The 12,235-nt window shown below is 44.7% G+C and overlaps 1 protein-coding gene across 3 annotated transcripts; it reads right to left on the reverse strand.

Moving 5' to 3' along the window:
- Positions 1–2,819: 2,819 nt before the first annotated feature.
- SERPINB12 (serpin family B member 12) lies at positions 2,820–12,022 on the reverse strand. 3 transcript variants are annotated; one of them, XM_087869991.1, is made up of 7 exons: positions 11,849–12,022; positions 9,666–9,800; positions 8,752–8,886; positions 7,120–7,237; positions 5,337–5,479; positions 4,203–4,370; positions 2,820–3,224 (listed from the first exon to the last, which is right to left on the reverse strand). In XM_087869991.1, exons 1-7 carry the CDS (start codon positions 12,014–12,016, stop codon positions 2,820–2,822), a joined length of 1,272 nt encoding a protein of 423 aa, XP_087726117.1. In that variant the 5' UTR covers positions 12,017–12,022. The 3 variants fall into 3 exon arrangements, with proteins under 3 accessions (XP_087726117.1, XP_045646316.1, XP_045646315.1); XM_045790360.2 differs by having other exon boundaries at positions 9,720–9,800; positions 11,849–12,016; XM_045790359.2 differs by having other exon boundaries at positions 8,752–8,892; positions 11,849–12,016.
- Between the last annotated feature and the right edge of the window lie 213 nt (positions 12,023–12,235).

Here is a 12,235-nt window from a genome sequence, read left to right on the forward strand (position 1 = left end):
GAATCTTGAACTAGAAATGGAGGAGTTCACTCCCCGGATTTGTACAACTGGCTGGTTTTCTAGCACTTATAGAGTATGGACTTGCATGCTCTCTGTGCCTCTGGCTGCCATATTAAAGGGTCAATCTCACTGGCGCACGAAGGAAGAATCAAGAGCTCCTAAGTTTTAGCATAAGTCCCAGTTTCTCATAGGCTTCCATCTACCATAGTTCCACTGAACTAAGTTAGAACGCTGTCCTCCCTGTGTTGTTTGACTCTGACACTCCAAACAGAGGGTACAAGTGAAATATGCACACCCAACAACATTGCCACCACGGTTCTTTCTGTCCTTGTCCCACCAAAAATACTCTCCTTGTGAAGACTATACTGCCCAGGGCAGAAAGTGCCAATACCCTTCTTCACCTTCCCGTGCATTCTATTGGGGGAGTTTCATTCAGTCTTCAAATGGCTGCAGAAAGAAAAAAACTGGCAAGAAAGAGGCTAGGAGAACACAGCAAGGATAAAGGAGAGAGATGGATGTCTGGAATTTAAGCTGGCAGAGCTCTGTGTTTCTGAACTCCGGGGGAGGCAGTAATGGGAGGGAACAAAGCTGACTGACACAGGGGCGGCACCATATGGGGAACCGCCTGATGAGGCTTTCCATCCAACTCTTAACTTGCAGTCAGCAGAAATGTCTTCCAAGTTTGAGGATCCATTGGCTATCACTCCTAGATTTTAGAATCATTGGAAGCTTTCATCTTTTGTGTATGCCTTCATAGGTAATTATGGTGGAAGGTTGGGAAAGATTTTCTGGCACAGGATATGTCTTCCCGACATAACTGAGATGAATGGTTAGTTTTATAGATTATGTATTTCTATATTTTGGGATGGAAAGATTTAAAATTAGGTTTATGTCACTAAAAAATCAGTTGGCACATAAAATACCGTACACATTTTAACTAATCACAAAATTGCTTTATTTACTAAGAAGAAACATTTTAATCAATTAAAGATTAGTAAAAGGTAAGTTTACTGATTCACAGAAAGATTTAAGAATATCACTCTCATTTTTGTAAATAGATACACTTTCCCTTTGTGATTAAAATTCTGAGAGACCCCAATTCAAACGAGAAGATGTGTCTACCAAGGAAAGGAATAAGAACATAAGCAACACCAGACAATGCCAAACCTTCACGTAGCTCATAGCTATTTAGCTCAGTATCCAACAGTGATGCCAGGTCAGGCATGGAATCTTCAAAACGTCAAGCCGAAAAAGAACCATAGAAGAGACTACGTATTTGATTATCTAACATAAATTTGACCCATGGGAACTGCATTCTGTGGAAAAGACTTGGAAGAGCCACCTCAAGCTGCCTCACGTTATCAGTGAGAAATTTTTTATACCACAAACAACCTTGGACCATGAGAAGACTGTATGGGGAACATGGAACTTGTCCCTCACAGCACAAAGAAATCATTACTATAGAGGAAAACAGCGGGACCGGGGCCAGCATGACAGCAGCTGAACTTAACCTACCTTCTCCTGCAAAACCCACCACAGCCACACTTAACCAACACAGCGGTAACTGAGAGGAGGACGCTCATAGGGTAGGGCCGGGAAACAGGAACACGACCAACACCAGAAATTCACCTTGATGGAACGACCGTCCACGTCCTTGAGTTAGCCATTGTTAGTAGTCATTCCAGAGCGTTCAGCTAAGGCAGAGATCAAGAATTCAGACAGACGCATCAGAGAACGAAGGTCCCAGGTCCTGGCGTCTTGAACACTCAGGCATCTGGCTTTCAATAGACTAGAGCTTGATATGAAGCCAAGGGCCTTCCTGACAAAGGTTTCCACATGCATCATGCCCAGACCGAGGCCTGCTCTCAGGATGTGACCAGGCATAAGGCCTCCAGTAGGAAATAGGTCCATGTGGCCAGACTCCTAACACAGGGGGTCGGGGAGCCCAGCAGTCCACAGCGAGGGCAGTGCTCCCCTCCCCCACCTAATACTCTGGATAGTTAGGGGTAACTACGAGGAGAATTCTCTGAGGAAGGGGGTGAAGAAGACACAGAGGATCGTGCTTCATGATGATGGTCTAAGAGACTCGATAAGGAAAGCTGAGACTAATTTTTAAATCCGCTGCCCCTCTCCTAGGTCAATGTCAGATTCACAAAGCATATCCTGATCTCCACAGAATGAGTGCTGGTCGGGGCAGGCTTCCGTCCTTGAGCTCTCACTTAAACCCACCCCAGGTGGGTGGATTTTCTCCCAGGTGAGAAGCATCTGACAGGGCATTTTCCATGCAGTGGAAGAAGATGGGAGAGGAAGAGGCAGGGCATCTTGCCCAGCGATGACCTGTGGTTTTAACTACCATAGAAATAGAGCTGAGTTTCCAAAACCTATTCCATTTAAACATTTCCTCCTGCTGCCCATGTTAAAATGGTTTCTGAATTTATCCTCCCCTAGAAATGGTCTAATGACTTGAACTTCCAGGATTCCTTTATTAGGAGGTAGGGAACTTAAAGTCAGTACCATTCACAATTACGTTGACCTGAGGGTCACAGAGGGTGAATTATATGCTTGAAAGCTTAGTGTGGTGAAAGGTTAGGGAGGGAGCCAGGGCCTTCGATAGTAATGGAAGTAGGTGAAAGTCAGCCAGAGGGTGAAAGAAGGATCAGGATAAGCACAGGCCAGTGGCCAGAGGAAGGGGGCTGGGAGTTGTGACAGAAGTCGGTCAGCTTTAGATATCAGCAAGAATGCAAATGCCCATGTTATGCCAGGGGGAGACCGTTCTGGCACTTTCTTCCAGCTCCCGGGTACTAGACAGTGTGCTCCTTTCAGGGAGAGCAGACCCTGCCATAGAAGAGAATGGTTTGGGTTTTGTTGTGTCTGATGAAAAAGAGAAAAGGGTGATCGGCAGTAAAGGTCACCCAGGAAGGTAGGGACATTTCCGTGCCAACAGCCCCACTGGCGGCAACTGCCTGGGTGCCATTTTCATCCACCTCCACAAAGGTTTTATGGACAACTTTTGACAGGTACAAATTGGGACTTGGAGAGATTCCAGTAAGATCAGCCTTCCCTTCCTTGAAGATATCCGTGATGCCCATGTCCTGTAGAATAGAATTGAGATCGTAGCTGTCTTCCAGGGTGAACTGTGGGAAGGAGACAGCTACTGTTTCTTCTGACATATTCTCTGAGCTGCTCCAGGCCACTACTTTTTCATGAGTGATGTTCCTTTCAAGCTACGAAAGGAAGGAAATAATGGTTAGGGTCTGGTTATGAGCCTGCAAAGGATAACCCAATTACTTCAAAGGGCTCGAGTCTATTTCAACAGCCAGTAACAATCTTCAGGGTTCTCCCCTAAGCCTCAAACTACTCTGATCTCATTTAAAGTCCTCCAAGCAAATCTCTTTCCTCTTTCGAAGTCACAGGACAATTTGACTTCTGTATCCTCTGGCATCTGACAGACTGGTGTCTGGGTGTCAAAGCCCAGCCAAGCTCAGTTGACCAAGTTGGGTGAGCTTGGCCACGCCTTAACATTCTGAGGTTCAACCCCCCTCTTCCATAAAACAGAGAGAATACCATTAGGCTCTTGCCGGGATTGAACAAAATGATGTATGTAAAGTATTTAACATGGTGCTGGCACACAATAAATTTTGAATAATGGCTATTATGGTGATCACTATCCAGGTATTTCTCTCTCCCTGTGTCTCCATCTCTCCACCGCACAGAACAACATATAGCTGAGGCATTCCAGCCTTCACTGATTCCCACCTCACAAGCAATCTATTCCAGCGTCAGTATCTCCACTCTGTCAAGGCACTAGCACCCAAAAACAGAGTTCAGCTACCAGGTCATTATGTGAGCCATAGCAGATTAGTCCAAGCAAGAGGCCAGAAGTCAGGCTATTCAGAGAAAAGGAAAAGCTATTTCGTTTGCAGCAATTCTCACATCACTCCACAACTAAATTCCTTGGTCTGGAGAAAAACTGCAGAGAGCTATGAGATGGGAGAGGAAAGCCCTATCCAATATTTTTGGCATTTGTCCTTTTCTAAACCAATGAGGAAGAACTATCTCATTGAATTCAGATCCTTATATATTCTCTGATATCTCTGATAGCTGAGGTGCCATTCTTCCTCAGGCAGGTAGATGGTAAATAGATTGACTCTCCAAAGATTGACACTGAAATATTTTGTAAAGACACGAAAATGAAAATTTACCTCTTCTAGGCCCTTCACGTTATCTGCAGAGCAGGAAGGCAGCAGGACGAACATGCTGAGCGCCCCCTTGGTATACCTCATTTCCAGGATCTGTGCCTTCAACTCCTCTATGAAGCCGATTCGAAATAGGCCCTTTTGGTTCATCATCTTCACAGTCTTCTTTTCATTCTATGTTGGACAAGATAGAAAGTCACAGAACTGCCACAGTAAGCTCACACACTCATATGGCCTCCATCTCTCTTGAAAACGGGGCTCCATTAAGATGAGGAGAGTCTTCACTGAAGCTCTGAGCCATACCAGTGATCCAACCTAAGGGCCCTCTGCCCACTGATCAGTCAGCCCTTCCTTTGCCAACACCTTATTTTCCCATGGTTTTAATAGGTTCTTCAGCTCCCAAGGCCACTCGTTGGTAAACTGTCTATCCAGGCACCTACCAACAGCCCAGCCAGGGGAAATAAGTCCCACCAACTTTCTGCCTTCCGTGCCTGCCCCAGCCAGTCTCTTGGCCCCACCTGACCCCTTGTCCTCGCTGGCCTGAATGACCTACCACAGCACCAGCTGGAGCCTTGGTTAAATGATAATCATCTACATATCAAATAACAGCACTTCTTCCGTAGATGTCCATCAGACGGAAGGCCACCACCCCAGACACCTCGTGTATGTGAGAGGTCACCAATCTACAGATGAGGATGCACAGAGCTTGCGGGAGGAACACAGCTGACAGGTGGTGGGCTGGGATCCCAACCTTCCCTTTCCTCCACTCTGCAGTCTGGTGGCTTAGAACATGGGTTTTTGAGACAAATACTCACAGTTGCATGAATTTAGCTGAGTAATCTAACCTTTGCATTCTTTCCCCTCAACTCCTAAATGGGAATAATAATAATACCCATTTTCATAGAGATAGTTTAGCGAGCAAGTGAAATAATGAATGGAAAATGCTCAGGGCAGTGCCTGACACCAAGAGGGTCAACGAACTTCTGGTACTGATTTTTGCTAATAATAAAATATTTTGATTATCTTGTATGCTGTAACCCAGAGACCTAAGTTTTAAAGTTGAGTATACACACTGCAAATCATACTTCTTAGTGGAAATTATGAGTGGAATATCTAGAAAACCATGCTGTAATATCATACCTCATTTAGAGAGAAAAGTGCATCAACTGTGTTTTTAGAGTCAAAATATTTTTCCCATTTGGCCTTGAAGTAGACAGCATTCACCAGCACCAGCACGGTCGCACTGTCAATAGCGTCCTCATTGAAGAGTTCCTTGATTTTACCTTAAAAAAGGTTTCAGAGCATATCCCGAATATGAATTATACCAGAAGTATTCATGTAGACAGATTTTCCTTGATGCCGTTTCCCATCCCCAAGACTAGGGCATGTCTGATTCAAGAACTAACCCAAGAAAATTACCCCACTCACAGTCCCGGATGTGGTGGAGGTGGGGGTGGGGGGCATGATATGGGAGAGACACTCTGTCACTCAACTCCAAGAGGGACCCATTCTAAAGCACTGACGCTGAGGGAATTTCCTTCCATTTACTGAGTCACTGTGGTTGGAACTTGCCATTAGACATCCTATGCCATGATTGACCTTTCTTTTTTCTTTTTAAGTTCAATTAGCCAACATATAGTACATCATTAGTTTTTGATGTGGTGTTCAGTGATTCATTAGTTACATATAACACCCAGTGCTCATCACACCACGTGCCCTCTTTAATACCCATCACCAGGTTACCCCCCACCCCCATGATTTGCCTTTCAAAGTAGACCCTGCCACCTGAGTATATTATAATCTGCTTGAGAAACAGAACTATCGTGTAAACTTCCTATCTCAAGTGCACATCACAGTAAAAGGTATATGCTTACATATAAACAAAAATGCATGTAAATATGCTAGGCCAGGATTAAAATCTATTCAATAGGGACTTTCACATGTCCTCTCTCATGCCACCCCATGTCAACCATGAGAAGTAGGTATTGTTACCCCTTCTTAGAGAGGAATACACTACAGCTAGTGAGAGGGAAGGCCACACAGTCAAAAATCAGCAAGCCTAGCTGAGATCAGACCTAGGGCCTTCCCGCTCTTGGTCCAGCTCCGAGGCTCCCTCCACCATAACACAGCCCTGAGGCAGACTGGAAAATCCCATGTGGCCAGGCAATCATCCATTTGCCATACGCATTCTTTCCCACCGCAAAATACCAAACCATCAGTTATCTGAATGCATGCCGAGTCCTTAAAGATAAATACAACTTTCTACCGCAGGACTTCCACATAAACTCCATAATAACAGACTATACTGACATCACCTATACTTAAAATACTCCAGGAGAGTTAACTAGTGCCTTAGCATAAATGTTTTTAGTGAACATGCTTTCCTCATGGCAACTGAGTGGGACCTTGAAGGAATGGGAATTTTTGTGGCATGTGGGCCAAGTAAGGAGAAATAATTTTGGAGTTTGGGTGCTTCTCCCAAGACAAGGCCAAATAAGGGAGTTTCATATTAAAAAATTATTCCATTTTATGTTGAATTTTAAATTTCACTACTCATCACTATCTCTAAACCCTCCTTCACCCAGAAAACACCTATGTACTTAGTGAAAAGTTGATAAAAATTGGGATTTTATTATTTCTATTTCCCTCTGAATAACTAGATTCTCTCCACAATCTTTCCACTGACCTTTTTTTTAAAAAAATGGAAATAGTTATACCACTGGCATGTGCTCGGCTGAAAGGATTTCCCCTTTTATGATGGAGCAGTGTCTAAGCATTTAACTGTTTGCGCCTGCAAAATGGGCTTTGAACACGGCCCATGCCTGTGAGCACCTGGTTTTGATGGACTAGCAATCTGAGACACCGGGCTGATGACTTTTCTCCTTTAAATGGAAAAGAGCACCAACTACTCTTTCTTTCTTACCTTGGGACTGAGATTCAACCCAAAAGTTAATCTGTTGTCTGGACTTTTCGGCATCTTTTTGGAAATCAACACTTTCAATGGTCGTGTGGTAAAACTGAATCACACCGTCTACGTATTCCTATTAAATTGGAATAAAGAGAAACAGTACAATGAAATCAGATAACCATGCTAATACTTAGGTGTGAGGCACTCCAGAGAAGCCTAATGAGAGAGATGGTCATTTAAACAGGATGCACGTGGTCTCTATCTATCCCCACTCTTACTTAGCCAGAGACCTTTCACCCATCATGGTGACAATTTAGGATATAGAATGCTTATTCATGGGGTGCCTGGGTGGCTCAGTTGGTTAAGCGTCTGACTCTTGGTTTCAGCTCAGGTCATGATCCCAGGGTCCTGAGATCGAGCCCCATGTCTCTCTCTGCACTCAGTGCAAAGTCTGCTTGAGATTCTTTCCCCTCTTCTCCCTCCCCCTCTGCTCCACCCCCTGCTCGCACTCTCTCTCTTTCTCTCTCTAAAAATAAATAAATAAAATCTTTTCAAAAAAGAAAAAACCTGAAGCAGTCCACAGTGACAAGGGCACAAGCCGTTCCTACGAGATACCCTTTTCCTTGGACAGCCCATCTGTGGAGACACTGGAACATGAGTATGGAGTAACTTGAGAGGCTTCGCTGTAAAATGCCTCTATTTTTAAGAATTAAAACCCTAACTAACGGTTACAGAGTTTCTGGAGCGATGAAAACATTTTGGAAACTGGGTGATGCTTACACAACATTGTGAATGTGATCAATGCTACTAAACTGTATACTTAAAAATGATTAAAATAGCAATTTTTACATTATATTTTACACAATTACAAGGTAATGTACCCAAATCACTGGCGTGTACGTTGTTAATAGGTGAATTGTATGATATGTGAATTTATACCTCAATAAAGCTAGGTTAAAGAAAAGAGCATCTAAAAGCTCATTTCCATTGTGAGAGAACATACTTATTTTGGCCAAAGGAGGCTAAGCTCCCCCCTCACCAGACCAGCCTAACCAACAGTATCACGCATTTGCCTGTGCTCACGGCCCTCATGTCCGTGGCTAAGTACGTGGCTCCTTGCAGCGGGGACAGAGCAAGCTGCCGCGTCTCGCTGTAGGTACACGCTGCTTAGCCACGGACACAAGCCGGGCGCCCTTCGGCTCCGAACACGGTCCCCGGCTTCACCGCGGGGCTGCTGAGCCCAATTCTATTAGGGGTGGCCTGATGGTGTCATGAAAGGGGATTTTAGAAAAGTGCTGGGGGAGGGGTGGGGAGGGACGGGAAGAAGAGCTACCAAGAGCGTCTACCGGGCACCTTTGCTGGGAAAGACGGTCACAACAGAGAAGGCCATTACCAAACCCACACGTGCTCCAAAAGCTATTAGTCACACGACCCTCTTTCATCAACTGCTCAAGCTGAAAACTGGGAGAAGGACAACAGACAGTGTGGGAGAGAAAGAGGTGGGACCCCGGGGAACCCCCAGTCCACAGCACATCCTCCTGTCAGAGAGGACTGTATTGCAGGTGCCAAGTGAATAATCCGGTTACTCGCTGATTTTTAAATAGAATGCCACAGGATAGTTTTAATCCCTGGCCACGCCAAACTCACCGGACAGATCGGGAACTCCTGCTCTCCGTAAAGCCTGTTGGCAATACTTAGGGTGTAATCAACTCTGATCCTGTCTATCTTGGCGAGAAGCTGCCCGAAGTAGCAACTGAGCAGTCCACTCTCATCCCTGGAAGACTCGGCCTGACAAAAGAGGGAAGAAAATGTGACCTGATCAGGAGAGTAAGATGCCACCAGAGTGCGTTGTCATTTCACTTTGTTACCATGGCGGGGAGCGAGCTGAGAAGAAGCGAGGAAAGGAGGGCCGGAAGGGGTCCCACGGGAAGATCCCGGCTCTCAGTTGGTATCGAGGTCATCCAGGAACAATACATCCGGGGACTCAGCAGTGCACACTGTTTGACACCCGTGCACCTCATTTTTCTCTATAGTCAAAAAGATACAAGAAGAAGACAACCTTCTCTCCACCCCCCTCTTAAACTTTCTAAGGTACAGGGATATTTAACCTGGAGAATATCTTTCCCACACCTGGTATGAGCCAACCAATAAAAGTTTTGTGTATCAGTGGATTACCCCATGAAGTAGACAGGCAAAGGTAGAGAAAGGGAGTAAGACTCCCACAGCTGATTCCTACCCCTTCCTACCCTTCATCCTCAACCATGCTCCGTCCTGGGGACCTGCGTCCTGGGAAAGGAGGTGAGTCATGGGGCTTTCCTCTAACTGTCTTTATCATGAGCAGAAGATACCAGAACCTACTCTTTAGGAAACTAGCTTACAGCCAACGGCATAGAAGATACACAACCAGAAAAGAATTGCAGGTCATATGGCATTCTTGCTATTATTGTTGCTGCTGACGACAGCCAGGACCTAATGTCTGGGGATAAGTAACCATTGCCAAATACAGCATAACCAGAATGAGCAAGTCATAAGAAGAGAGACAGGAGTTCATGGTGGCTCACCTGCGGGGAAAGAGACTCCCTTGTTTCTTTCTGCTCCTCCAGAGAGCTGTCAGCCAGCAATTCTTGTTTTTTGCTTTTCAGACAGGGATCAGGTTCTTTTCTTTCATTCTGGGAAAATTCATTGAAGTGTAGTACCTGCGAGATTATGGGGTCTCTCAGACAATAGGAACACCCTCAGAAACGTTTTTATAGTGTGACAGGGACAATGATTCCACAGTCAAACAATCAACAACAGTTCAAAGGGTAGTGGGTGTTTCTTCTGACTTGGCTGTGAGGTGAAATGGAAGGAAAGTACACTGCATGCTACCCCCAGGGTCCGTATTTAATAATGAATGTAACCGAACTAAAAGCATATTACACGTGGCTAAAAGCATGGGACACACATGGCTACTGAATTGGACAGACTGTTAGTATAAAATACACATTGGATTTTTGAAGACTTAGTATGAAAAAAATGTAAAATATCTCATTTAAATTGTTTGATTACATATTGATATGCTATTTGGATGTATTGGGTTAATAAAATATATTTTTTTAAATGAGTCTCACCTATTTTTACTTTCTTATGGCTGCTAAATTTTTTTAATTACATATGGGATTTGAATTATATTTGTGTTAGCACTGATCTAGACCTTCTAATCAATCAAGCAAGTGAGGACAGCAAAAGACAAGTTACCCAGAGCATTGCAGAAAAGGTAGGAGACAAATGCCCATCTTGCACTGCTCAGGAGAGTTTTGCTGGGCAGGCGAAACCCAAGTGCCTGCAGAAAGAACATCTGAAACCTGACCAGGAGGATGCCAACCACACTCTAAAGCTAAGTTTTGCTAATGGAATAATATTCCCAAAATTAAATGAACAAAGCGGAACAACCCAAATACATTCTACCTTAATCCAAGAATTCAACTCCTCCATATTAGGAACAACAGTCGGGTCCCCACATAACCTCTGTGCTGTGTGCAAGATCCAGGGAAGTTATAAGACCAACCTCGGGAGCCTGTAGATAATTTGGGGAGTTGTTCTTGTCACATCCATTCGTTCATTCTACAGATTTGTATTGGATGGCTACTCTAAGCCAAGCACTGTTCTGGGACAAAGATTCTCACCATCTGGAAGATTATATTCTAGCAGGGGAGGCACACAGTAATGAACTACTGTATGCATTATGTTGGAAGATGGAAAATGCCATGTCAGGGGAAAGTAGCTAGGGTAAGAGGGAATTTTACGGGGTTAGGAGTCAGGATGCAGCATTAGACTGAGAGGTCATGGTAGGCCTGGTTGAGAAGGTAAACTCTGATCAAAGCCCTAAAGGAGAAAGTAAGTTATAGATCAGTTATCTGAGGGGGAAGCCAACAGGCAAAGGGAATGGAGCAAAGGCCCTAAGGCAGGAGTGGGCATGCTTACCACTAGAGGCCAGCGTGGCTGGAGGAGTGGGGAGGGGACAGGGTGATAGAGGGAGTCACCTGGTTGTTGAGAATTCAGACACCAGACCTTCATCGGCCACTGTAAGGACTTGGGCTTCTATCATTAGCTAAATTGGAAATTCGGGTTTTGAAAAGATGAGAAATAGGATCTGACTGAGGTTTTTAAAGGATCTTCCTGACAGCTGCGTTGAGAACAACGGACTGTCAACAGAAGCAAGGAAGCCCATGAGGAAGTTGCCTCCAGGTTCGAAAGGATGGTGGTGGACCAGACCTCAGGGACACAGCGGGAAGCACCTGTGTTCTGGATCTATATCAAGAGAAAAGCCCGTTGGAGTTTGATGTGAAGTGAGAGAGAAAGAGAGAAGTCAAGGAAGATGCCAAGATCTTTCTTTAGCCACTGGAAACATAAGTGGTGCTTACTAAATATTTATTCATGGAATGAAAGAGACAAAACACATAGACATTAAAAATATTGCTAGTGATATCAGTATGGGTAATTATAGAGTGAAAGGGGGACAGACATGCAGACAGAGACAGAGAAGGTGACTGAGAAAAGCTATGAGGCTGGGGAGGCTGAAGAAGTGTCATAAAGGAGGGAGAAGTTTAACTGAGCCTTGAAAGAGAGCAAGGTGGGACGTAAATCAAAGCTCCAGGGCAGGGGCAGCCTCCCCCCCAAGCCCCGGCACAGTGAGCAGCGTGGCTTGCCAGCGACGGACTAGGGTCTGACTCTGAGAGTGGACCCACAGATACCGGATTCACACCTGGTCAATCTGCAGTGCACTGTCACTTCTGGCCCCCAGGCGGACCATGCCAAGGGCAGCCGAGAGGCTCAGAGGACAGAAGAAGATGTTTTTATGTGGATCATCTTTGCTTATCTGCTGGAAAAGATCAAAGCAAAATTTGGTGTTGGCTGCCACGAGAGAATCCATCCTGAGATTGACGGCAGTCTAAAACCAAAAACAAAACAAAACAGAGAGAGAGGGAGAAAACACGATGATTAGAGAAAGATAAACAGTTCTCGTGTTAAATACATGAGATATAATCATATACAATGATTCAACATGTTATTAAAAACTCAAAAACTAAGGTCATCATCATCCTGGTATACAGATATTGATGTCCATATTGATATTGATACAGACAGAGGT

Source organism: Ursus americanus, chromosome 19 (genome assembly GCF_024610735.1).
Source record: "Ursus americanus isolate L20-20 chromosome 19, mUrsAme1.1.p, whole genome shotgun sequence".
NCBI lineage: Eukaryota > Metazoa > Chordata > Mammalia > Carnivora > Ursidae > Ursus > Ursus americanus.

Bases quoted from the DNA above. Each gene is read 5' to 3' on its own strand.
- SERPINB12 (XM_045790359.2), bottom strand. From the start codon at position 12,016: ATGGATTCTCTCGTGGCAGCCAACACCAAATTTTGCTTTGATCTTTTC. The intron at 8,893-9,665 runs GTGAGCCACCAT...CTCTTTTGTCAG, and splicing joins GGGAGTCTCTTTCCCCGCAG to GCCGAGTCTTCCAGGGATGA. The intron at 3,225-4,202 runs GTAAATTTTCAT...TTCCTTTCGTAG, and splicing joins ACGTGAAGGGCCTAGAAGAG to CTTGAAAGGAACATCACTCA.